The 27,712-nt window shown below is 49.6% G+C and overlaps 1 protein-coding gene across 3 annotated transcripts in view; it reads left to right on the top strand.

Annotated features, from left to right (window-relative positions):
• Srrm3 (serine/arginine repetitive matrix 3) overlaps positions 1-27,712 on the top strand; it is a 69,972-nt gene that overhangs the window by 26,766 nt on the left and 15,494 nt on the right. For all 3 annotated transcript variants that reach the window (XR_015634136.1, XM_087579290.1, NM_001277394.2), the window contains 10 exon segments: positions 3,803-4,059; positions 8,329-8,430; positions 20,246-20,374; positions 20,454-20,534; positions 20,940-20,969; positions 22,793-22,855; positions 22,970-23,005; positions 24,153-24,203; positions 24,862-24,966; positions 25,501-25,678. Coding sequence is in view for 2 of the 3 variants with exons in the window: in XM_087579290.1 (XP_087435416.1) it covers positions 3,827-4,059; positions 8,329-8,430; positions 20,246-20,374; positions 20,454-20,534; positions 20,940-20,969; positions 22,793-22,855; positions 22,970-23,005; positions 24,153-24,203; positions 24,862-24,966; positions 25,501-25,678 (1,008 nt within the window). In the remaining variant the exon portion in view is untranslated.

Here is a 27,712-nt window from a genome sequence, read left to right as displayed (position 1 = left end):
TATGTGTGTATTCTTGTGGTGTGGGGGTATGTGTGTAGATGTAGGGGTGTGGGGGGTGTGTGTGTATGTGTGTGTGTGGGTGTGTACATGTGTATATGTGTGGTGTGTGTATGTATATGTGTGTGTGGTATGTGTATGTGTGGTGTGTGTATATGTATATGTGTGTGTGGTGTGTGTATGTGTGTGTGCGTGTGTGGTGTGTGTAATGTGTGGTGTGGGTGTATGTGTGTATGTGGTATATGTGGTGTGTGTGTGTGTTTGGGTGTTTTCATTATATGTATATGTATATGTGTTTGTGGGTGTACTATGGCATGTGTACGTGTGTGTGTGTGTGTGTGTGTGTGTGTGTGTGTGTACCTGAGGAGAACTGAGTTTGAGGTTCAGGGCTGTCCCATGGGCAGAGGTGGGAGATTTTCTAGGTTGGAGATGAAAAGGGATGAGTTAGGATAGTGTCTTAACTTTTGTTGCTGTATTAAGATACTCTGACAAGGGCCAGAAGTTGTGGCCTTTAATCCCAGCGCTCAGGAGCCACAGGCGGGCAGATCTCTGTCCATTTGAAGCCAGCCTGGTCTACATAGTCAGGTTTAGCTCAGAGCTTTATAGTGAGACCCTATCCAAAAAAAAAAAAAAAAAAAAAAAAAAAAAGCTATTACTCTAATGAAAGCAACTTAAGGGGTCCAAGGTTCCTTTGCCTCACAAAAGTCAATGTTACAAAATCCGTCATTGCAGGGAAATTGTGGTGTTAGGGACTTGAAGCAACTGGTCATATCGTATTCACCACCAAGAGCAGAGAGCAATGAAAGCACACATGCCAGCGCTCAGCTCACACTGCCCACCCTTAAATGGTTTGGGATTCCCTTCGTAGGAAATGATGCCACCCACAGTGGACAGGCCTTTCCCACTTCAATTAATGTAATTAAGATAATTCCCGGGGCTGGGGATTTAGCTCAGTGGTAGAGCGCTTACCTAGGAAGCGCAAGGCCCTGGGTTCGGTCCCCAGCTCCGAAAAAAAGAACCAAAAAAAAAAAAAAAAAAAAAAAGATAATTCCCAACACACGTGCCTATGGGCCGACTCAAATCAAACCAGGCTGTCCTCTACCGAGATTCCTTTCCAGGTAACTCTAGATTATGTCAAATTGACAATTAAAACTAACCATTACAAGCAACTTCCTTCTGTAAGTCCCCAGGAACTCACCTATCATATGGAATGTGGATGGTGTTCCTAGCCACAGTTAGAAATCAGAGGCTCAGAGATGGGCAGTAATATCCTCAGGATCACACAGCAAAGAGTAGAGAGCCTGGTCTAGAACCCTGTTGGTGAGGATTATCTGTCCAGGCCATTTTGAAAAAAGCCCATTGGGGTTGAGTTTATAGCTCCGTTGGTACTATACTTGCCTGGCACGTGCAAAGCCCTGGATTCCATCCCCAAAAGGATGAGAGGGAAGAGTGTGGCTGAGATGGCACCAATCTATACACGCCCAACCCTTCCCTCTATCCTTTTGCATCCCACACCCTGAGAATGAGACCTTCAGTTGCTTAGCAACTAGCAGAGCCTTGGAGAAAGGACCCGGAAATAGCTTATGAGGCGGTTCCCTCTGTTAAGATAGAGGTCGTGTGTGTGTGTGTGTGTGTGTGTGTGTGTGTGTGTGTGTGTGTGTGTATACACGTGCATGATACTTTTGGCCTCCCACAATGTCAAGGCTTTTTACCTCCAAACCATGCTTCTGCTCTACCCCTAGCACACAAGAGGACAGGGTTTCTGGAAAGCTAATTTTCCATGTCACCTTGAGCAGTCCTTGGGAGCAGTATTTCCAGAACAAAGGAGAGAGGATCCTATTGAGACTCCCCCCTGCAGTGTTAGCTTTTGAAGAGTTAGCCAGATTTCAGTAAAGACTGAAACTATACCAGGAGTAGGAAGAGAAGGAGACCAGAGAAACCCCCATTCCTGCAGGGTAGCTGTGGATGAAGACTGGAAGTTAGAAGTACACTGAGCAAAGCCCCAACAGTGCCCTGGGCTGTGGCTGGTTTCAACTGAGCCTCGTGACGGCTGGAGTTGCCGTCAAGATTTTAAGCACTGGGCTGAAGAGATGGCTCAGTGGTTAAGAGCACTGACTGCTCTTCCAGAGGTCCTGAGTTCAAATCCCAGTCAACCACTTGGTGGCTCACAACCATCTGTAGTGAAATCTGATGCCCTCTTCTGGGGTGTCTGAAGACAGCTGCAGTGTATATAATAAATTAAAATAATAATAAAAAGATTTTAAGCACTTCCCTGGCAGATGCCAGGTCCTGGGTTTGAATGCCAGCATTGCAAGCAAACAAAACAGCTGAGACTGGACTGCAGAGACGGTTCAGTGTTCAAGAGAACTTGTCTGTTGCTCTTGCAGAGGACCCAGGTTCGAGTCCCAGATGGTGGTTCACAGCTACCCATAAACCTAGTTCCAGGGGATCTGATACCCTCTTCTGACCAACTCAGGCACCAAGCCCACATGTGATGCACACAAACTTGCAGGCAAAACTTTCACACACAAAAGAAAATAAGTTCTTAATATCTTTTTATTTTAGTTGTTTTTGTTTTTCTGACACAGAGTTTCTTTTTGTAGCCCTGGGCTATCCTGGAACTCTCTCTGTGAGCTAAGCTGGCCTCCAACTCAGAGATCTGCCTGCCTCTGCCTCTCAAGTGCTGGGACCAAAGTCATGTGTCACCCTACCCAGCTGTAACACAGTGGTAGACTGCCTGTCATTTGTGAAGTTCTGGGTTCCATCCCAGCACCAGAAAAAACGATTTTTGAAATTTTATATTCATAGGCTTTTTTTTTTTCTTTTTTCTTTTTTTCGGAGCTGGGGACCGAACCCAGGTCCTTGCGCTTGCTAGACAAGCGCTCTATCACTGAGCTAAATCCCTAACCCCTATTCATAGGCTTTATAGGATAGGCATGGTGGTGCACGCCTTTAATCCCAGCACTCAGGAGGGAGAGGCAGGCAGATCTCTGAGTTGGAGGCCAGCCTGGTCTACACAGAGAGAGCTGCAGGACAGCCAGGGCTACACAGAGAAATCCTGACTGGAAACAAACCAAGTAATCAAAAGAAGAAAAAAACAAACAAACAAAAAACCTTTTATGCTCATTTATTTACTGGGTTGTATGTGCATATGCCACAGTTCGGGTATGTAAAGGTCAGAGGACAAGTTACAATAGTTGGTTCTCTCCTGTCACGTGTGTGTGTGTGTGTGTGTGTGTGTGTGTGTGCGTGTGTTCTGAGCTTTGAACTCTATCTAGCCATCAGGCTTGGTGGCAAGTGTCTTTACCCTCTGAGCCATGTCACTAGCCAAGTCAGTTAGGACTGGAGAGGCTGGAGCATTAGCGGGTAGAGTGTTTGCCTAGCATGCACAAAGCCTGGGGTTCTATCCACAGCACTGCATAAACCGGGAGTGATGTTGCATACCTGTAAGCCCCAACACTTTGGAGACTGAGGCAGGAGGATCAGAAGTTTAAGGTCACACTTGACTACATAGCGAGTTGGAGTCCAGGCTGGGCTATAGGAAATCTTGTCTAAGGGGGGAAAAAAAGTGAAGGAAAAACGAAATACAAAGATCTGGCCTGCACCCACCCACAGATGGGGAAAAACTAGCGTGGAATACATTCTTGTCCTGAAGTGACAGTACCGGCCCCTCCCTCTACAGCGTGAGAACAAGCGGATTAGAGCGGCCAGTGGGCCCTAAACCTCCAGGATTAAGTCATAGAGAGTTTAGCCAATGGAGGAGAGGTGAGTGACCACCCCACCTTGTGATTTATCTGTCCCTCAGGGCCGGCCGCCGAGGACCTGTGTCATGTCCTCCACCGTGAACAACGGGGCTACCAGCATGCCAGCTCCTCCCGACGCTGCCAACGGCTTCCCGCAGCCCGGAGGCTCGTCCGGGTCCTGGCCGCGCGCGGAGGAGGAGCTGCGCGCCGCCGAGCCAGGCTTGGTGAAGCGCGCGCACCGGGAGATCCTGGACCACGAGCGCAAGCGGCGCGTAGAGCTCAAGTGCATGGAGTTGCAGGAGATGATGGAGGAGCAGGGGTGAGTAGGGCGTGGCGGGAGGGGCGGGACCAGAGGAGATGTGGGTGGGGAAAGATCAGACTGTTCAGGACTTGGCGCAGGAGCTGTCAGAGGCGGGGCTGGGGCGTGGTGGGCGTGGCTAGGGCAGGGAGTGGCAGGGCCTTGGTTATGCTTTGATGGGGAGCTTGATGCAGCAAGGCTGGGCAAAGACAGACAGGGGGCGTGGTGGGATATAGTGGTGGAATCAGAGCAGAATGGGACTGGGCGGACGGGAGGCTGAGTACCTGGTGAGGAGAAGTCAGAGAAGGGGCGTGGCTGGGATGTGCTTTGTGCTTAGAGAAGGAGTGGGCAAGGGCGGGGCCCAACAAGGAGAATGGTCGTATGTGGGCACAGCCAGCCTATGCTGCGGTCCGGCATGCACAGACCCTGGGTGCAGAGGGAAGGGCGGGGCTAGGTATAGTGTCTGGCAGGAGTAAGGTAGGTTAAAGCCAGAGCAAGAGTGTGGACGTAAGTATAGAGGCATGGGGAGGAATGGCAGAGTAGGGGTGTAGCTAAATTCTCCAGACGGGCGCCTAGACAGGGAATAGTCTAGCTTTATTCCTGGAGTGCGAGGCTATTTGTCCGAGGACTGTGGCTGGAGTGTGACGTGGGTCCAGGGCAGAGGTTTGATTGTGGACTTGGCAGTGGTAGAGTTGTGCCCAAGGACTTAATGTGGCAGAACAACGTAGGGTGAGGACGGGGTGGGGTGGAACCAGGACTAAGATGGGCATGAGTTTGCACTCTGGAGTTTGGTCCACTAATGGCGGTGGGGGGCTGCGGGACGCGGTTGTTCTAACTGAGGGGACCTGACCTGGATGTGGTGGAGCTGTGCCCAGGATATTGGTGCAACAGGGTGGGGCGTGGTCAAGACCAGAACTAAGCAGAGGGCTTGGTCTGGCATGGTGAGCAGATCTAGAAGCAAAATTGGGATGTGGCCGGGCCCTTTGGCAGGTCCCATGTCTGATGAGGCTGATTGAACTTTGGTCCTAGTCTGAAATGCTGGCCTTGGCGGGGTCAAAAGGTTGGGCAGATTAAGGGCAGGGCTGCAATAGGGTTGAAGTGTTCAGGGAGAGCTGGGTGCCTGTGTTGGAGCCCGGTGCTGAATCTAAAAGACACCGGGGGACCAGGCTTCAACCCACAGAAGCCACAGGGTGCATTCCCCCTGCCCTGGATACACCCAGCGCTGAAAGCATAAAGACATAGATAAACATAAATGACAACTCAAGGCCTCAGTTTCTACAATCTATAAAATGGGTAGAGATGCCAAGCTAGTCAGGCAAGAAAACACAGGGGTTTTTCTAAGTAACCAGGCTTCCTGCAGGTTCTGCAAAGTCGTTATGACCTTTAAACCATGTTTCCCCCTTACTCATAGACATGTGCATGCACAAACAGGCACACACACACATTAAATAAATAATAATTTACAGACTATGCAGCCCTGGCTAACCTGGAACTTTGCTATGTAGATAAGACTAGCCTCAAACTATGAGATCCTCCTGTCTCTTCCTTTTGAGTGCTGGGATTAAAGGCAACCATGCCTGACCAGAAATAAATGAATAAATTAAATAAAAAAATACTTTTAAAATTGTTTAGTGCCGGGCTGGAGAGATGGCTCAGTGGTTAAGAGCACCGGCTGCTCTTCCAGAGGTCCTGAGTTCAAATCCCAGCAACCACATGGTGGCTCACAACCATCTGTAATGGAATCCGATGCCCTCTTCTGGTGTGTCAGGAGACAGCTACAGTGTACTCATATACAAAATAAATAAATAAATCTTAAAAAAAATTGTTTAGTGCCAAGTTGGTTTAGTGAGACGTTCCCACTCCCAGTGGACACAGGTCTGAATGTGGGAACCTGCCTAGGATCTACACGCTCCAGAGAAAGCCCTTGGCCCACTTCAATAAGACCCAGACCCTGGGCTGGAATGAGGTTTAGGATTACCTAGCATGTTAGACATGTTAGACGTGTTAGCCCTGGAGTCCATCCCCAGTACTGCATAAGACTGTGTGATGTGGTTGTGGTGCAATGTCTGCCATCCCAGCACCACAGAGGGAGAAGCACGGGACCGGGAATGTGAGGCCATTCCTGACTACATGGCCAGTTTGAGGTCAGCCTGGACTAAGTGAGAACCTGTCTCAAAAACAAAGACCCAGGGAATGAGAGTGTACGCCTTTGATCTCAGACCCATTACAGAAGGCTGTGAGCCACCATGTGGTTGCCGGGACTTGAACTCAGGACCTCTGGAAGAACAGCCGGTGCTCTTAATTTTTTTTTTAAAGATTTATTTATTTATATGTAAGTACACTCTCCCTGTCTTCAGACACACCAGAAGAGGGCATCAGATCTCATTACAGATGGCTGTGAGCCACCATGTGGTTGCTGGGATTTGAACTCATGACCTCTGAAGAGCAGTCAGTGCTCTTAACCGCTGAGCCATCTCTCCAGCCCGCCGGTGCTCTTAAATGCTGAGCTGTTTCTCCAGTCCTCAAAACATTTTTAAAGAAAATTTGGGGGGGGATGCCAATTAATTTTTTAATTAGTTAGTTCTGGGGACTAAGGTCAGAGAGAGAGAGAGAAGACTTCAGCTCTAAGTAATTCTGAGGTGGTGCAGAGCACAGACAAGCTAACAGAATTACTAGATCAAGGACCACTGCCAAGATCCAGGAGGTACAGGTTATTATGAAAACACAGTTGGTGACACACTCCCTGGTAGGGTGACCTCCCTTCTGTCAATACACAATGTGTCCAGTCTTTGTGTTGCACCCCTGGATCACTACAGGGTGATCCTGGAAGCTTATGGGTCAGAAGATGCACTGAGAGGCTTGGCCGTACACAGCCTGTGAGAACTACCCAGTGAGAGGCTGGGTCTTGGCTCAGTGGTAATTCATGTTTCCCTAACATGTATGAGGCCCTGTATTCTACCCCAGCAACCTTAAAAAAAAAAAACCTGCATAAAGAACGGACATGTTTGTTTGGATTTTTGCTTTAAAAACAAAACACTTTTGAATGCTGTATGGAGGTGGCATGCATCTTTGATTCCAGCACATGGGAGGCAGAGGTGGGTGGCTCTCTGAGTTCGAGGCCAGCCTGCCCTACAGAGCGCATTCCAAGACACCCAGGGCTACAAAGAGAAACCCTGTCTTGAAAAAAAGCAAGCAAACAAAAACGTTTAAAAACTAAATTAATCTTCTATAAAATGTTCGTTGAGGAAAAGACAAACAAGAAACAAGAGAGGCAAGGCACGCCATTTCCATGGACAGGTGCCTGAGGGCTATGTCTGCTGTAGTGAATCCTGAGCAAAGGGCAAAGCAAGAGAAGACCCTCTTCTCACCCTCCCCTCTTTCTATCCTGTCACCTTGTCTTCCACTCTAAAGAATGAGGCCCCTGGAGGTCATGACCCAAGACTCATTCACTAACAGCAGACAACTGTTAGTACTACATCAGGCATGAAGTGTGTGTGCACAGCCTGAGCGGCAGCCTGTGACTCCAGCACTGAGACACAGAGGCAGGGGTATTAAAAGGTAGAGAGGCGGGGTTGGGGATTTAGCTCAGTAGTAGAGCGCTTGCCTAGCAAGCACAAGGTCCTGGGTTTGGTCCCCAGCTCCGGAAAAAAGAAAAAAAAAAGGTAGAGAGACTAACTTGCATTATAAGTTACAGGCTAGCCTTGGCTACATAGCAAGACTCTGTTTAAAAAAGGAGTTGGGGACTGGAGAGATGGCTCAGTGGCTAAGAGCACTAAATGTTTTTCCAAAGGTCCTGAGTTCAATTCCCAGCAACCACGTGGTGGCTCACAACCATCTGCAATGGGATTTGGTGCCCTCTTCTGGTGTGTCTGAAGACAGTGACAATGTACTCATAAATAAAAGAAAGAAAGAAAAGAAGGAGGGAGGGAAAGAGAGGGGAGGGAGAGGGAGGAAAGAAATATAAAATACAGAGAGAGAGATGGAAATGGGGTAGGGAGAGAGGGGAAGGAAGAACAGGTGTGAAGGAGGAATGGGGAAGGAAGGAGAAAAGAAGGGAAAGGGTGGAAGGGAGAGGAAGGGACTGAAAGAAAGCGGAACGTAGGTAGGGAGGTGTGGGGAGGGGAGGAGATGGGGAGGGAGAATGTACATTTAGGTAAAATAACAAAAGTACAGAAAAGTAGACGCCACTGGAGTGTGCGCAGTGAGCAAGAGCCGGAGAGCAGGTGGGAGTGCGACGAAGGAGTGACCTAGCATTAGAAGCAAAGCCCCCATGTTCTCTGTTCCCCACAGGTACTCAGAGGAGGAGATCCGGCAGAAGGTCGGGACCTTCCGGCAGATGCTGATGGAGAAGGAGGGAGTACTGACAAAGGAGGACCGGCCTGGGGCCCACATGTGAGTATTTGCCTGAGTGACAGCAAGGGCGGGTCCATCTCACGCTGCGACTGGATATGTATGGGGGGTGGGGGAGGGGCGCTTCTCCAGATGCGCCATTAGGGGATGGGGTGAGTGAAGGAGAGATCATAGACCCTGCCCACTGGAAGCTCTGGCCTGGCCCAGAGTACCAGGTACAGACAACAGACGATCCCTGAGGGCCATTTGCTGCCCACCTGGGTACTGTCTATGGGCTACAAGACAGGGAACTTCAGAAATGTTCAGATCCCAATCCGACAGTGTGACCACAGGCAAACTACGAGTTAGTCAGTGGGTCTGTGATTCCTACCTGTAAAATGAACTCCAGAATAAGCTCGTGATGTACCCTAGATTATAGAAAGTCCAATGTCAAGGGGCTGGAGGCGTGCGTGGCTCAGTGGTAGAGTCCTGCTTAGAATCCCCCAGTGAGGGTCTGGGGGCATGGCTCAGTGGTAGAGCCCTGCCTAGAATCCCCCAGTGAGGGGCTGGGGGCGTGGCTCAGTGGTAGAGCCCCTGCCTAGAATCCCCCAGGGAGGGGCTGGGGGCATGGCTCAGTGGTAGAGCCCCTGCCTAGAATCCCCCAGTGAGGGGCTGGGGGCATGGCTCAGTGGTAGAGCCCCTGCCTAGCATGCTTGGAGGTCCTAAATGCAAGCCCCAGCAAGGAAGAAAAAACTGTAGAAAATAGAGCGGGCTGAATTGGAGAAATGGCAAAGGGTAGCCCAGTGCTGTGTCTGACACAGAGTACAGAACACATTCAGAGGGTGTCCCCTTGCTAATGGTCTTTTCCATACCTAGCACTGAGAATGTGCAGAAAGCTGGAGAAAGGTTCCTGGTCTTTCTCTCAGCAGTGGGCCCAGCTCAGCAGCAGATGCCTTCCTGAGTCCCCAGACTTCTGTCTACTTTTGTTCCACTAAGACCTAATCAAAGATTCTAGGTTCTGAGACAGGACGATTGTCATGCTACACAGAAAGTTCAAGGTCAGCCTGGGATTTATAAAGAATCTTGTCTCCCAGTTTCCAAGGCTCTATGAACAATTGCTAGGAAAGAAACATTTTGGTTTTAACATTTGTTTACTTGTTGTGTGTGCATGTGTATGACCATGAGTTAGTGTACATGCATGCCTTAATTTTCTCCTTCTATGGAGTGGATGTTACAGATTGAACTCAAGTCATCAGACTTGGCAGTAAGTGCCTTTACCCACTGATTCATCTTGCTGGCCCATGGAGCGGAGCAGGTGGGCGGGCATTTTCTTTAGCGGCGTAGCCACCATTAAGTTATTCTGCAAATAACTCTTCACTCATGGTCCTAAGTGCAACCTTAATGCAACACATTGGGTCCAAAAAAAAAAAAAAAAAAAAAGGCATCGAAGGCTGGAGAGATGGCTCCTCGGTTAAGAGCCATGGCTGCTCTTGCAGATCAGAGTTCAGTTGCCAGTTTCTTTGAGGCGCTGCCCACAACTGTCTGGAGCTTCAACTCTATGAGATCCAAAGTCCTTTTCTGGTCTCAGGCACCTGCACACATGTGGCACACATTCACAGACCCGCACACACGTAAATATAAATAACAGATATTTTTTATTTCTGATGCAGAGCAGTGGTGACAGCAGTGCACACCTTTAATCCCAGCACGGGAGGCAGAAGCAGGTGGATCTTTGTGAGTTTGAGGCCAGCCTGGTCTACAGAGTGAGTTCAGGACAACCAAGGTTGTTAATCTTTGTGAGTTTGTGTCTGCAGAGCAAGTTTCAGAACAGCCAAGGTTGTTACACAGAGGAACCCTGCAAAAAAAAAAGAAAAATGAAAGAAAAGAAAAAGAAAAAGATAACAGAGAGTGTGGTGTGTGTGTGTGTGTGTGTGTGACATGTATCCCAATATGGCCTGGAATTTGCTATATAGTTGAGAATAACCTTGAGCTTCTTTTATTTGGTTTTGGTTTTGTTTTTTTTTAACAGTTGGGCACAGTAGCACAGGCCTTTAATCCCAGCACTCAGGAGGTGAATGAGGCAAGACCAGTGTGGTCTACATAGGGAGTTCCAGGATGACCGAAGCTACATAGTGAGACCCTGCCTCAAAACAAAGCAAAAAGACAGACAGACAGCATGAACATGTGAAGATACCCACAGAAACCAGAAGGGGGCATCAGATCCCCTGAAACTGGAATTGCAGGTGATGGTAAGACATTTGCCATGAGTGCTAGGAACCAGACTAGGTCCTCTGTAGGAACAGCAAGTGCCCTTAACCATGGAGCCATCTTTCCAGCCTGACTTTGAATTTGTGATCCTCCTGCCTCCGCCTTCAGACTGTTGGGATTGCACAACCACGCTCAGTTTACTTCAGGCTGGGAATGGAATGGAGGGCCTCGTACATGCTAGGCAAACCTGTATTTAGTCCACTTGACATCATTCCCAGCCTGAAGATGGGATCATTATTGGTTTTATTTGTGATCCCTAATACAGTGTAGTGCTTCCAATTCTTGCACAGAGCTCCAGTTCCATTCATGTAGGGAGGGGTTGAACCAAAAGCATTCTAGCTAGGTGTATATAATGGCAATAAAGACTGGGTGTGCTGGCACATGCTCGTAGGACCAGCACTGGGGAGGCAAGAAGTAGGAGTTCAGCACACTGGATGGCAGAGAGGTTCTCTGGGGCTTGCTGGCTGGCAGCTCAGTTCCAGGTTCAATGAGAGACTCTGACTCAAGAAAATAACGCAGTGGTAGAGGTAGATGTTGTTGTCCTCCTCCTACCTCTGTGCTCACGCACTCTGGCACCAGCACCCTCCTACACACGTACACATACCCCATATGCATATACAGCACACACTCACACTGCAACAGCTACACCAAGGAGAGCTCAGCAGCCCAAAGGCTGGCAGCTCTCCGTGGTGCTGAAACCAAGCTTGTTCTTGAGCCTGAGGCATACGTAAGAGTGAGGAAGGGCTTGCCACTGCCTGGCCGCACACTTTCCTATGGACCTGGCATCTGAGCCAGTTTTCACGTCTTTATGTATAGGGGAGAGAGGCAGATGCTCCATCCACGTGTCAAAATCTCTAAGTCCAAGGTGAGCATCCTGGCCTCTGGCTCCCTGCTGTGCCACAGCCCCAGACCCTTGAGTTCCCTAGCTCTTCATAAATGTATATTTAAAACGAAGGTAAGACACCCCTTCATAGGCTCAGTAGGTCTGGAGGCTGGCCCAATGGTAGAGCACTTGCCTAGAATCCTTCAGGAAGCACTAGGGTACGAATCAGCTGTGGAGTGTTTGCCAAGAATCCACCTCCCCACCCCAGTTAAGACTCTGGGGATGTGGCTCAGCTGTAAGTCCCTTGCATAGCATGCAGGAACTCTGGTTTCTATCCCCATCATGAGAAAAGCATAAATAAATGTGTGAGGATTAATCCCCGGCACACAGCAAACGCACGTCACTGCCGGGTGGCCACCGCCATCACCTACGTGGCTCATGTGCTCAACTGTCTTTGACTTCCGTTGACTTCAGTCGCCAACTGCTCAATTCCCATTCACTTCTGACATGATTTCTCTTCCACAATGAATTGAACCCCTGATACCACTAACAAAACAGCCCAAGTGGTCTGGGTCATGTACTTTGACCACAGGTCTGTTCCGTTCTGCCTGGCTGTCTCCATGCTGCCTGCCAAGTCTAGGGTTTCCTCCAGACTCTATAGAGCCCTGAGTCCCTGCAGTGCCTTGGCCTCCAATCTGGACATTCCACAAATTATAAACCACTGTTTAGGAGCATTTTAGGAACGTTCTCCACCACATAAGTCTACTCTTACCCCCAAGTTTGGACGCTCCTACAGTTAGCATGAGTTAACTGCAGGAGAGTTGGCTGAGTGATTGGGAGCATTTGTCATCTTCCAGAGGACCCAAGTTCAATTCCTGGCCCCCCACATGGGGATTACAGCCATCCCCAATTCTAGTTCCAGGAGATCTGATGTCCTCTTCTGACCTCTGTAGGCACCAAGCACATACATGCATGGTGCACATGTAAACAGACAGACAGGACACACACATAAAATAAAAAACCTAATTTGGAAAATTTTGTAATCAATGAAGACAGACCCAGACTGAAGGGGCCCCACCCTGTGGGTCTTTGGGGGTCATTATGAGTTCATGTTGGCTTCACAACAGACGTGGGATCACCCCAGGAAGCAGTCCCTCTTCGCCACGGTGCTAACTGACTGACAAAAGTGGTCATTTCCTGGGACAATCCGCACTCCAGAGTATTATACTGCTGCCATGACTAGAAATGACCCAACAGAAGCCAGAAGCCAGGAAAAGGCTTTTGACAGAAAGCAGGGTGTTGTCTGGTGATGTTTCCCTTGGGATGATGGATCCCTGGGGTGGGAAAACGGTGTGTTTGTTACCTTTGCAGACCTGTGGTCAAAGTACTTGACACAGATAAGTGGGGCTGTTTTGTTAATGGTATCAGAGGTTTAATTCACCGTGGCAGAGCAAGCATGTTGGGATAAATGGCATACATCACTGTGGCCAGAAAACTGTCAGAGACAGGAAGGGAGAAGTACATGATGTGTCCATCAAAGACATCCCCCAATGACCCACTTCCTCCAACTGGCCCTACCTCCCCAAATTCCATCACCTCCCAATAGCAGCCTACCTATTCATATTTTGCTTTTTGTTTATTTACACCCTCTCTCCCTCTCTCTCTCTCTCTCTCTCTCTCTCTCTCTCTCTCTCTCCTGTGTGTGTGTGTGTGTGTGTGTGTGTGTGTAAATGTGCGTGTTCCATGCCATGCATGTGGAGGACAGCTTGCAGGAATGAGCTCTCTCTTCACCACATGGGCACCATGCGAACTCAGCTCATCAGGGGCTTGGCAACAAGTGCCTTTACCTTCTGAGCCATCTCACCAGCCAGCCGCTCTGTCTTTAAAAAAAGAAGAAAAAGAGAGTTTCATGCTTATGTAATATACCAAAGTGTTTGGGAAGGCAGGCTTACAGAGGCAATATTTACAAGCTACTTCCTAACACAGTGTGAGCAAAGTCTAGTCATTTTCTCAACACGTCTAATTTTAGACGTGGTGTGGCCTCTCTGAACCTTGTCATTTTATCTGTAAGATAAGAAGGTTAATGACAGTTCCCATGTCAAAGGCTTGTTCTGAATATTCAGTGATTAAATGAGATAAATACATGGAAAGCGCTCGAAACACTGTCTGGCACCCGCACTGGCAATTATCATAATAGACATAGGATCAATGTTTGCCCTGCACTGCAAGGCATGGGATAAAAGAATGCAGATCCAGTTCTTTCCTGTTCCTACCGCCAATCAAAGCCTGTGTGAGGCCAGGTGCATGATGGTTGAGTGGATGGACAGAAAGAGAAGACCCTTTGCCCAGAATCCCACCCTTTGCCCAGCTCTCTCATCTGTTGATTGGACCAATAGGCTCCTGGTTAAAGGAAAGCAAAACCAGTTAGGTAACCAGAATGCTGGGGCTGGAGAGATGGTTCAGTGGTTAAGAGCACTGACTGCTCTTCCAGAGGTCCTGAGTTCAAATCCCAGCAACCGTATGGTGACTCACACCCATCTGTAATGAGATCTGATGCCCTCTTCTGTGTGTCTGACAGTGTATTCATATACATAAATTAATTTTTTTTAAAAAGTAACCAGAGTGCTGGCATTCTAGCCAATGAGGTGACTTAGTCAGTGATGACCTGAGTTTGATTCCTGGGACTAGCAAGTCATCCTCTGACCTCTACAGGCACATTGTAGCACACATGCTCACACACCACACACACTTACATGCGTGCACACACTCACAGGCATGCACACACTCACACGCATTCATACACACACACACACGCATAGAGTCAATAGATAAATAGATGTAATTTTAAAATTATCCCCCAAAAGTCTCTTTTTGATTAAAAAAATATATAAAAAACAACCAGTGAGAGGTAATCTTTTGTGCGTGCATGCATGTGTGTGTGTGTGTGCATGTGTGTGTATTCATGTGTATGTGTGTTTGTGTGTGCGTGTGTGTATATTTCTGTGTGTATTTGTGCGTGTGTGTGCGTGTGTGCGTGTGTGTATGTGTTTGTGTATTTGTGTGTGTGTATTTGTGTGTATGTGTGTGTGTATATATATGTGGGGGCTAGAGATCAACTTTGAATATCTTCTTCGATTTCCGTCTACCTTATTTTCTGAGACAGACTCTCGCTGGCTGGGAGCTCACTGTTAAGCTGAACTGGCCAGCCAGCACATTCCAGAAACCCTGTCTCTCTGGGTGCTGGGATGGAATCCAGATCCTCCTGCTTACACAGGAAGCACTTTACCAAATGAGCCCTCTCTCCATCCCCCTGCACTGTTAGTTTCATGGAGCCTAGATTGGCCTCCAACTTGCTAACCTTCACCTCCTGATCCTCCTGCCTCCACCTCCCAAATGCTGGGATCACAGGTGAGCGCCACTGCATCTGACCTGGAGACACCTTTTTATTTCATAGCCAGCTTTCTATGCCTGAGCTGGTCACCTCTACGGTGGGACGACCCTCGACCCTTCCATACCCATGGGCATACTGTAGATATGATGAACCATTAACTAGGTAACAAACTTGGATTTAAGAGCAAAAAATATGTTAGGTCTGTTAAGGGAGTCTGGTGTTAAGCAGATGAGGCCATAGCCACACAAAATGTAAAAGTTAAAACGTGCTGACGATCAGTAGGGGCGGGGCGATGGCTCAGTGTGAAAATGCTTGCTTGGAAGGCAGGAGGCTGCATTTGGATTCTCAGCACTTACGTAAAAGCCGCGTGCGCTAGCGTGCATTGCAAGCTGAGCACTGGAGAGGCAGAACCCTGTGGATGCTGGGGCCTTGCTGGCTAGCTAGTCTGGTTCCAACAGTGAGCTCCAGGTTCAGCGAGAGACCCTGTCTTCACAACCTAAGGTGGAATGGGGGGGGGGCTGGCAAGATGTCTCTGGGCACTAGTTACTCTTGCACAGAACCAGAATGGACTCCAGCACTCACATGGTGGCTCACAAGCATCTGTAACTCCAGTTCCAGTGGATCCAGCGCCCTCTACAGTCTCTCTACGGGCACTGCATGCACATGGTGCACATTCAAGCAATCATGCGTATAAAATCGATTTCTTCAGATAAAGTATAGAGGAAGGTATCCTGGAGATGGAGCCATCGGAGAAGGAATTTGCATGGGACGGGGAAGAATCGGGGGGCAAGGCATGCATGAAGGATATCAGTGGCCAACCTGACTCGGCAGTTACAAAGTCTTGAAAGGTCCTCTATTGGGCATTGCCCAAAGGGAGCGACTTGATTTTATATCTAAGCTTCATCACGTTCAACTCTGTATCAACTGAGGCTCCCTCCTCCCACCAGCTCACCCACAAGTCACATGCGATGTCCCTACATCTTACAGTGTCACTAAAGACTGTGTTTTACACGTCAGGCATTTTGTGTGGCTGAGGAGCTGTGTGGAGTGTGAGGAACCTGAAACTCCAGGGGGACCGGAGGAGACAAGGACAGATGGGAGGAAGCCAGCAGCTTCAGGTTGAGGAAGAGCAGAGAGATCTGAATTAAAGGAGGAGGGGATTCTGGGTTCTGTGCAAGCAATAGGGTCACATTAGTCTCTCTAACACCCCCCAAAAAGCTTCCCCGGTATCCACGGTGTCGGCCCCAAGGCTGTCAGGGTTTTGTAAGTTGGATCATAAGTATTGTTTCTTAATGTTCTAGGGATTAATTTCAAAGCCTCGCACTAAAGAAGGGTTTTATCACTGAGCCATGTCCCATCACACATAACTTCTTTCTTTTGAAAATATAAAATCAGTCTTCCAATTACAAATGAGTAGGTATCTTGCTGGAGATCTGTTGGCTTAAAATCTGCCTGTGTGGCAGATAAAGGCCTGGGCCTCACGTGTGCTGGGAAAGTCTCTGACACTGACCTGCAGACCTGGTCCTTGGGCTTTTGACTTATTTATATATATGTATAAATATTATATATTTATTTATATATAATATATAATATATTAAAATATATATTTATATATATGATTTATTTATTTTATATGAGTACACTGTCACTGTCTTCAGACACACCAGACGAGGGCACCAGATCCCATTACAGATGGTTGTGAGCCACCATGTGGTTGCTGGGAATTGAATTCAGAACCTTTAGGAGAGCCTTCGGTGCCCTTAACCACTGAGCCATCTCTCCAGCCTGTCTTTTGTCTTTTAAACACAGAATTTTGTTAAAATTATGTGAAATGGGCTGGAGAGATGGCTCAGCGGTTAAGAGCACTAACCGCTCTTCCAGAGGTCCTGAGTTCAATTCCCAGCAACCACATGGTGGCTCACAACCATCTGTAATGAGATCTGATTGACCTCTTCTGGTGTGTCTGAAGATAACTGCAGTATACTCAGATAAATAAAAAATAAATCTAAAAAAATTAAAAACAACAACAACAAAAAATACAAACAAACAAACAAAACAAAAAAATAATTATGTGAAATTAACGACCCCACAGCTGATTGTAGTTTATTTATGTGGATACGAATGTGGAGATGTGGGTGTGTGCAAGTACCTGCCAAGGTCAGAAGAGGACAACAGATTGCCCTGGAGTTGGAGTTAGAGGTAGTTTAGAGTCTCTTGAGATGGTGCTGGGTACTGAACTAAACTCTGGTCCTCTGGAAGAGCAGAAAACACTGTTAATCACTGAGCCAGCTCTCCAGCCCTGGGGTTTTGATTTTTGTCTTGTGTATATATGTGCATGGTTTGTGTGTGTGCATTCATGTATGCAAGTATATGCACTCACTCATGTGTAGATACGTGTGTGTACATGTGTAAGTCAGAAGACAATGGGGTTGGGGATTTAACTCAGTGGTAGAGCACTTGTCTAGCAAGCACAAGGCCCTGGGTTCGGTCCCCAGCTCCGGAAAAAAAAAAAAAAAAGACAATGGTACGTTCTCCCCCACCCCCCACCCCCATTGATTTTTTGAGTCAAGGTTTCTCTGTGTAACCCTGGTGGTTGTCCTGGAACTCTCTGTAGATCAGGCTGGCCTCAAAGTCACAAAGATCCACCTGCCTCTGCCTCCCAAGCGCTAGGGATTAAAGACATACGGCACCACCATTGGGCTTACCTGATGTTTTTTGAACAGAGTTTCTCTGTACCTGGTACTCACCACTTTGGATTGATGGAGGCCCAGGGCTCTTCCTAACTCCACCTCCTACTTCTTGGATCACAGGTGAATGCTACCATACCTGGCTTTTCGTGTGGGTGCTGGAGATCTGAACTCCAGTCCTATGGTTATGCAGTAAGTTATCTGCCAAGCCATCTGTGGAACCCCAGCCCTTTTATTTCTTTTTATTTATTTTGAGAGAGATGGAGAAAGAGAGGCGGCTAGAGAATGCGTACATCTCAGTGCATGTGTGGAGGTCAGAGGACAACTTCCAGGAGTTAATTCCCTCCTTCCAACCTGTGGGTTCTGGGAATTGAACTCAGGTCGTTAGACTAAGAAGCAAATGCCTTTACCCACTGAACCATTTCGTCAGCCTTTCCTTGTTTATTTATTTAGTTGCTGAGACAGGGTTTCTATAAAAAGGTTCACCCTGAACTCACTATGTAGCACAGCTGACCTCAAACCTGCGATCCTCCTGCCTCCTCTCCCTGAGTGCCACCATGCCTGCTAAAATGCTTTCCCTTAGCCGGATCACCACAGCCAGTCTCCCTTCCTTCTTTTATGTGCTGTTCCCACATCGATTTCAGGAAGAGCATCTGTGATGTGTACGCCAGCAGATGCCCCCCGCCAAGTAATCAGTACTGGGTTATGTTCCAGTCACGGACCGGCTTCTATGTCGGGAGCTTCAGAGGGAGAATCTTACTTAATCCTCTGCTCAAAGCCAGGGGGTTCTCTTTTCTTGTATAGATAAGGTCCCCGAGGGTCAGCCAGCACATTCATTTCTGGATTCAAATCCATCTTGAGAATCCAAAGCTGGTATCCCTGTGCTGGCCTCCTCCTCTGTACAGAAAAGGACGAACTGTGTATGGGCAGCCCCCAAGCATGTGAGTGTGTGTGAATGTGTGTGAGTGTGTGTGAGTGTGTGTGGGGGGGTCTTCTGAAGCCAGGGAATGGAAGGTGATAAGGTAGAGATGATGAGGAAGGGGCTGCCGCCCTGGAGCCCATTACTGTGGAAGATCATTTGTGGGCTTGTTCCATTGAAAGAAAAAGAAAGAAATTCAAGCTACCAAGATGGCAGAGAGTAAAGGAGCTTGCCGCTAAGGCAAACAATCAGAGTTTGATCCCTAGAGTCCACATGGTGGAAGGAGAGAGGCGATGGTGGCAGGCTGTGTTCTGACCTCCACATTCACGGTGATATATGTGAGCCCCACTCCCACACACATGTAAGTAAATAAATATTTTTTTTTTAAAAAGAATGTTTTAACAATCCGGTTATCTTTTTAAAGTATTCTTATGTTGAAGAGGCTCAGCCAGGGACCTAATCAGGTCCCGGGTCACACGGTGGCTCAGGAACAGAGCCATCATAATAAAGATTCCTGTGAGTCCCCGGGGGTGGAGGGGGAGTGTAATACCCAGATAGCACAAACCAGGCATCTGCAGCAGAGGATGCCTCGGGGTGGGGAGGCAGGCAGAGGAGCTGGGAGTTAGGGACTGGGAGCCCGCTGGCTCCTGCTGGGTGAAGTGGAGTTCTGAGATTCCAAGACGGATGGGGAGTGGATACAGAGCTGGAGATGGCTGAGAGCTGAGCCCCCCACACACACACCCTCCGGCGTTAGTGGTGATTGATGAAGACAGCCGGCAGCTGGAGCTTCGAAGTGCAGAAAGCCTCTGGAGGCTTCTGAGGGGAGGGAGGGTGAGGAGAGGCTATGAATATTTCAGAGGCTGAGGCCAAGGCTGAAGGAAAAGAGGAGGGAGGGGAGGGAGGTACAAGGAAATGGGGGGGGGGCGCTCAGGGACCTGGAAAGGCAGATGTCAGCAATGGGGGAGGGGCTCTTTGAAAGAATAGGGAAAGGGAGGCCAGTAGGGACACCAGGAGATGACGACAAGCTAACTAACAGTCACTGGGAGAAGACTTGTGGAGGGGTAAGGAGGAGTTCAATAAATAGGATGGACCTAATTGTTTTATCATTGTTTGAGGCAGGCTCTCGTGTAACCCAACTGGCCTCAAAGCCTCTAAGTATGAAAGGATGGCCTTGAACTCCTGAGGTGTGCCCTGCCACACCCAGCTTAGGTCTTGCAGATGGGCCAGGCAGGTACTTTGGAAACTCCACATTCTGGTTTTTGGTGGTGGTGGCAGCAGTGGTGGTGGTGGTGGTGGTGTGTGTATGTGTGTGTGTGTATGTGTGTGTGTTACTGTGACTGGAACCCAGGGTTTCCCTATAGGCCAGTACTATACAACTGAGATCAGGACCCCAAGCTCTTCCCTGGATAATTCTACACAAGTGCTCTACCTCAAAGTTGCATCCCCAAACCTTTATCCATCCATTCATCCATCCATCCATCCTTATTCAGGTTGATCAGGCAGGCCTTGAACTTGAAAACCTCCTGCTTCAGCATCCCTAATAGTTCGTATAACAGGCCTGCTCTGCCTGGCTTGGCATTTCTCTCTCTTTTGCAAACCACTGCTCCGGAGTTTGGGTTGCTCAGATCTTCATCAGACCCTCCAGGGCTGGGGATGGCAAGCCCTCTGGTCTACAAGCACAGACCCCACTCCCCAGCCACAACTAACCAACCAGAGCGGGGCAGGCCAGACTGCAGCAGCCTGAAGGCCATTCTCAGAGGCAGATGGGCAGCGTCTCTGTCTTTCCGTAGCGTGGCAGAGACTCCGCGACGAATGGAGGGCTTGGAGCCCGGCCTGGAGTACCCACCCTTCGATGAGGACGATGGCCCGGTTGATTGCGACTGCCCCGTCGCCTGCTACCGCGGGCACCGGGGTTACAGGTGAGCGGCCGCCACGGTGGTGGGGAGGGCAATACGGGGTCTCCTCCCTCACCTCCCGCTGCCGCCCCTTCTCGCTCAGGACCAAGCACTGGTCCAGCAGCTCCGCATCGCCCCCTCCTAAGAAGAAGAAGAAAAAGAAAGGCAGTCATCGGAGGAGTCGGTGAGAGTGACGCATGGCCCTAGGGCAAGATGGGGAGGGCCTTGGGGTTCCCATCTTGGACACACACGGGACGGATGCTACACTTGGAATCTGCAAACTTAAACCTGCCCCTCTCCTTTCTTGAATTCCTGCACAGCAACTTAACACCTCCACCTTAGTCCCGCCCATTCTCTAAGCTCCGCCCCACTTTAAGTCCCGCCCCGACTGGGTAGTACCATCTTCCAAGAGCTCAAACACCCAAGTGTGTTTGTCCCTGGGATGGAGTCATTACTGGACCCCCAACTACAACTCCTCCATCTCTGTGTCCTCCCCCACCCGACCCCCACCGCGTCCTGAGGTACAAACTGGGGCCACTAGCTAACCGGAAACATCTGTCTGTCCTTTCTCTCTGGCATCCACCATCAGCAAAAAGAGGAGACTAGAGTCAGAATGCAGGTCAGTGGTGAAGGGGACAGGAATGAGGGGAGAGGGGTTCGACCCCCCCCCGAGGGGGCACCTGTGGGTGGGAAAAACCTAAGGCCACCTTCCAGAGACGGGGGTCTGACACCTCAGGGGTTGGACACTGGGCTCTCTGGTGCCAGTGTTTACATACCCAGCCCAGAGATCCCAGGGATGGGGACCACTCAGAGCCTGTGAGTTTGTCTAGTGCAAGGCCCTGGGTTTTAATTTCAGCATTGTAAGAAAACCAGACCCTCCCCCCCAAAAAAATGTTTCCCCTTCCCTCATGATATGGAGCACACTCTTGAGATCCCACCACTCAGGAGGGCAAGGTGGGAAGATCATGAGTGCAAGGCTAGCCTGGGCTACACAGCAAGACCCATCTCCAAAACAAACAAGAATAACTAAGCAAACAACAACATAAAGGTTCTGAGGAGACAGCTCAGACAGAGCGTTTGCCGTGAATCATAAACATCTGAGTCACACACACACACCATACACCACACACATCTCACACACACACACACACACATACACACAAGCACACAAAAGCACACACACATCACACACACATACACACAAGCACACAAAAGCACGCACACATCACACACACATACACACAAGCACACAAAAGCACACACACATCACACACACACACACATGTACCACACACACATGCACCACACACCACACACATCACACACACATCACACACATCACACACACCACACACACATCACACACACCACACACATCACACACACACACATCACACACATCACACACACCACACACACACATCACACACACATACACACAAGCACACACACATCACACACACCACACACATCACACACACACATGTACCACACACACATGCACCACACACCACACACATCACACCACACACACACATCACACACACACATCATACCACACATACACACGCGCACACACATCACACACACACACCACACACCACACATACCCACACATCACACAGACACATACACCACACACACACATTCATGCACCACACACCACACACATCACACACACACATACACACAAGCCACATACCACACACATCACACACATGCACCACACATCACACACACGATACACACACGCACCATACACCACACACATCACACACACATCACACCACACACACACACATACACACATCCAAACACACACACACACACACACACACACACACACACATACACATGCCTGCATGCCCTCCCACAGGCATGCACAGGTTTCTAATCCCAGCTCTGAGGAGGCAGAAGCAGATGGATCCCCAAGGCTCACGGGCCAGCTAGCCTAGCCAATCCAAGTCAGCGAGTCCCAGAAACCTGTGAAGGACCCTGACTCAGAAAACCCAGGGCTGGTGAGAAGGCTGGGCAATCTTCAGTCCTCAGTCCTGAGTCCCCAGGACCTCCACAGTGGCAGAAGAGGACTTTGCAAAGTCTCTTTTGTCTTCTCTCTGCTCTATGTATGACCAGGTGCACAAAAACCACAGATGATAACATAAATATATGTGGGGACCTCATGAATGATGTCCGAGGCTGACCCCTGGGCTCTACATGCACGAATGCACACATTTGTGCACACAGGCGAAGGCAAGAGGGCAACTAAAGAGGCAGGCAGTAGCATCGACTTTAGGGGTTACCAGTCTCATTCTATACAAGGAGCTCTGGGCTTCATTACTTCAGGGCCCCTTCCCAGCTTCCAGCCCTTGAGCCCCATCAGCCACATACATCCCCCCCCCATCCACCCCAAGCTCACTGGTGCCCTTCCCCCTGTTTCCACAGCTGTGGGAGTGCTTCCCCCCTGCGCAAGAAGAAGAGAAGTGTGAAGAAACACCGTCGAGATAGGTACTTTGCCCTCTCCGCCTCCCCTGCTGCCAGCGGTCTGTCTCACACCCTGGGCTCAGGACCTGGGCTGGCCATTCCCAGACTAGAGGCTCAGGAGGATCTATCCCCCTACAGGTCTGATTCTGGGTCGCGGAGAAAGAGACGATACAGGTGAGCTGTGCTTTCCTAAACGGGAATACACAGGTTGCCGGTCTCCAAAGCCACAGAAGTGGGGGGCAGGGGTCTCAGAATCCACTCTGGCTCCCCCTCCAGGGGCTCTCTCACTGATGCAATTGGGGCTGAAAGACAGGTGGGCCCAAGAATTTCCAGAATTGCAGCTCCGTGTCCAGAGGGTGTGTCAGGAGGTGCCCTCTTTGAAAGTGGAAGCATCAGGACCCCAGATTGCATAGAATGGGGCCTGCCAGGCCAGAGCATCTCTGTGAACTGGGTTGGCTCAGTGGGGAGAAGATGAGTTGCCTAGGCTATGGCTACAGGTGGTGTCTTGGCTCTCTATGGTCTCCTGACTGCTGGGCCATGGTGCTGGCTTCAGGGATGAATAGGGGAAAAGAGGGACCCAGGCATAAGCTAGTAGAAAACTCGGTATCCGGGATCAAAAGGTATAGGCCAATTGTACCCTTCCTCCGGAAGCCAGACTCTCTTCCCACAGTCCTGAGCCTGAGTAGAGTCCCCAGGCCCTTCGGTTGGTGGGCTTTACAAAGGGCCATTTGTACTTGGTGGTGGACAAGCCTATACAGCTCCCCCCACCCTACCCTTTTTATTTTCCCAATCCCTCCCCAGCCCCACTCCCCCGTTTCTGCCCTACCCACTCCCTTCCGGAATGAATGGGTAGCATGGGCCTCTGCTGCCCTCTAGTGGCCATATGCTATGTACAGCCCCTCCGACCAGGACTGGACCCATAAGAGAGCTAGTAGTACTACTAGGTCAGCTTCTAGGTGAAACTGAGGCCCAAAGCAAGCAGGCGACTTCCCTTTCCCAAGTCCTTTCTTATTCCTTTCTTTTAGGAGGTACATTTCTGTTTTTTTTTTCTATTTGTTTGGGATTTGAAAGGATTTGGTGGCATTAGAGAGGGTATGGGAGTGAGATCATTAAATATTATATGGAAAGCAGAATGTGACAGAGACAGGAGAGTCCCACTGAAGTGTACCCGCCAGCACCACATGCATGCACACCCCTCTTCGTGAAGCCCGACTCTCCCTATGGGGTGAGATGGGCAGAGCCCTCTCAGCTAGGGAAGTTCAGCAAATCTTGCTTCAAGCTTCCAAGCTTCCGTACCTGACTTGGTCTCTGCTCCCTGCAGATCGAGAAGCCTCAAGAGCAAACGAAAAGAAAAAATCAAAGAGCGAAAGAGGTAAACACATCCTCTGCTCCCCCACCCCACCCTCAGAAAACTTGACCTTTTAGCACCCCAAACCAACCTCTTAAACACACCTCGGATCATACCTCTCAGGGCAACTTGAACTCAAAAGGATGGCTCTCTAATTGCGCCAAACGGAGAAGTTAAGATTTGCTGAGTTAGCCCTGGGAGCCAGAGGCCACTTAGGACTGATGAAGATTAGGTCCCTTGCCACCCATGCGTTCTTTCTGTCCCTAGACCCTTTCAGCCACACACCTCCATTCCAAGACTAGGTGAGAGATGAGATGGTCTTTGGAAGTTGGAACTGTCTTCAGGAAAAGTGCTTCTCCCTAACTCTCAAAGATGATTTGGAGACCCTAGACCCAGACCCAGACCCAGACCCATTCAGGTGAATTATATAAGAAACCATGGGGTTGGGGATTTGGCTCAGTGGAAGAGCACTTGCCTAGCAAGCGCAAGGCCCTGGGTTCGGTCCCCAGCTCCGAAAAAAAGAAAAAAAAGAAAAAAGAAAGAAAGAAACAATGCCGGGGGTGGGACTGATCCCACAGTGACCTTTCTGGGACCTAGCCCAAGTCCCTGAGGCCAGGCCAGGCTACAACATGGTCAAGGCAAGCAGCACTTCCATTAGACTGACTCTTCTTGCCCACCCCAGGCCTCATACTGAGTCTCCAGGCCGAAGGTCCCACCACCATAGCAGCGTCAGCTCCCACAGCCCCTCAGTGTCCTCACACTACAGCGATTCCGGATCACCCAACAGGTAGGCTGAACCTTCACGGCGGGGTCAAAGGGGATGCTTCTGGGCAAACTGGTACAGTGCTTGCCTGGTGTGCACGAAGCTCTGGGTTTGACCCCAAGACCTGAATAAATCCAACTGTGGCAGTGCATGCCTGCAACCCGCAGTGATTCAGAGATGTAAAAGAATCAGAAGTTCAAGATCATCCTAGACTAGATGTGGAGTTGAAGGCCAGCCTAGGCTAGATGAGGTTGACTTTAACACACACACACACGCACATGCACACACACCATGCACGCACGCATGCACGCACACTCGGGATGGAGGGGATTGTTGTATCCCTAAGGGTTGGGGTACTTGGGCAGTGCCCAAAACTAAAGTTCATCCACCAGAAGCAAATTGGTGTCCACATGGAGGAAGAACTTAAATGGGAAATCAAGGTAGTGTGCAGGGCTGGCTCGCTCGGGGCGCTCTCACTGTGAAAGCGCGAGTTGGGAACCAGGTCACTAGCAGAGGGGGCGTCCCACGCCGGCTCCCCCCATCCCTCCGCTCCCCCAGGCTGAGCCCCAAGCATCGAGATGACGGACGGAAGACAGGCAGCCAGCGATCCAGCGGGAGCCGGTCGCTGTCCCCATCGGGCGGCAGCGGATGGGGGTCGCCCCAGCAGAACGGAGGCAGCAGGCAGCGAAGTGGAGCGCACGGGGGCCGCCCCGGCTCGGCCCACAGCCCGCCCGATGTACGTACGCTTGGCTTTGCGGAGGGTTCGCCACATCTCTTGCCCCGACTGCGCCGTGCAGGGTGGGGCAGGGTAGCGGAAGGAGCAGACCCTGATGGGTCTTCAGGTGACCCGACAGACGCTCTCCCTGTTCCCATCCCTCCGACTTGTACTCCGCAAGGGGTGTCCGGTGTTTTGCTCAGTTGGATGTCGGTTGGATGTTGTTCCCACCCGGGCCTGGTGGTCTGGTGAGGAATTGGGGGTGCGTGGGCACCTGCAGGCCTGGGCTGCTTTCGGCTTGGCAGAGTGAAGGTCAGAGAAGGCCTGAGCATAGAGATGGTTGGATATGCGGCTGGGGAATGAACCACCAAGGTTTCTTGGCTTCAGGGAGCAGGCACGGACTGTAAACATTTCTGTCAGGAACTAGAGAAAAGTGACTCAAACTCCAGCGAGTGTCATGTGACACCAAAGCTCTTACCCCTTCACTGAGTCTTTCCCTCCCTTTAACCCCTTCCATTAACCCTTTCCACTTCTCTCGGGAACCTGCAGTGAGGGTCTTTTGTACTTGGCCCCAGCACTACCCACTTTGGACCGGTGTCTCCAACTTGTCAGCTTCTTTTCCCAAGCGTATCAGTACTGAGACAACTACAGCACCCCCACCATTACTACCCCCACCAGAAACTGCGCCCACCCATCCTTGGGAGGGACACAGTCACCTCTAGATCTGCGAGCAGGGGAGGTGATCATAAGAGCCCAAACAAAACACTAGACCTTTTTTTTCCCAACATAAGCCACTCAAGGGTCTATAGACCCCCATCTGTCTGTCAATCAGAGCATGAGGCTGAGGACTCTCAGGGAGAGGGTGCTGCAATGCTGGCAGGGCCTCTGGGTGTGCTCTGGAACTTGGGGTAGGATAGCAGGGTCCGTTCCACAGCAGCCATGCATTACCGGACATGCCTCATCCACGTGGCGAGCTGGCCCTCCCTCACATTCAGGTCTCTGTAGCCAACATGAACCTGTACATGTCAGTTTCATTTTGATTTTTTTGTTTTGGTTGTTTTCTTTCACCCCTCCCCCTCTTTCTGAAATACTCTTCCTCCTGCGGTGTCAGAGAGGAACGTGAAGGGAAACAGGCACAAAACTTCCATTCTCGGGATCTCTATGAAGGAATCTGCCTCTAAGGCTGTCCTACCTGGAAAGAATGCCAGGTTCTTGGCCTAGCTCCTAAAGCTGTGGTTAGGTCACCAGTTGTGAAGACAGTTACATCCCTTGGATCTGTCTTGGGTATGAAAGAGGGAACAAGGGGGTATCTTAAAGCAGCCCAGCAGGGGCTGAAACTGATGGGCTAACCTGAAAAGTAGCATGGCCATTCCCCAACTTCCAAAGCACAAAAGACCTACGAGCACATCTCCCATCTGTGGCCTCCTGAGATACTCCAAAACACTGTTTTGTTTGCTTGTTTTCAAACCAGGTCCCATCCCATTTCTGATTCCTTTTGTTCGGTCTTGGAAACCTGAGCAATTTCCATGTCCAAGGTCCCTTGAGCTTGTACATATGTAAACAAAATGGCTACTGTAACCAGATGCCTGCAGCGTGGACAAAATGGCAACAGTACCTAGATGGCTTGTGCCAAATGGCTTAGGTCAGCATTTGGTCTAGGCAGTACTTTGTATCTCCTGCCCAAAACAGGACCCCATTTTCACATGACCACAGGAGTTTCCCAAGAAAATTGTTTACTCTTATCATAAATCATAGTTCAGACTCTTCTCCTTCACTCTTGCCTCCTGCACAGTCTAAAACCATCCTGGGTCTCCAGCCTATGTTTGGATCCTCTATTTTCAGAAGAAAAAAAAATACTGGAGGGTGGAGGGGTAAAAAAAACTGGTTCTTCTGTACTCAGAAAGGTGAGGTAAGGGAGGGTGGGAGGTCAATGGTGCCTTCACTGTTTAAAAAAAAAATTAAATGTCTTTGGGCATAAATACTGGGGTATTAAGATACTATCTTTAAGAAAAAGAGAGAGGAAGAAAGATATGGAAAAAGGAGAAGCTTGACATT

This window comes from Rattus norvegicus, chromosome 12 (assembly GCF_021556685.1).
Source record: "Rattus norvegicus strain SHRSP/BbbUtx chromosome 12, alternate assembly SHRSP_T2T, whole genome shotgun sequence".
In the NCBI taxonomy this organism is placed as follows: domain Eukaryota; kingdom Metazoa; phylum Chordata; class Mammalia; order Rodentia; family Muridae; genus Rattus; species Rattus norvegicus.
The sequence above is the reverse complement of the archived record's forward strand: the minus strand, read 5'-3'. Positions and strand labels throughout refer to the sequence as shown.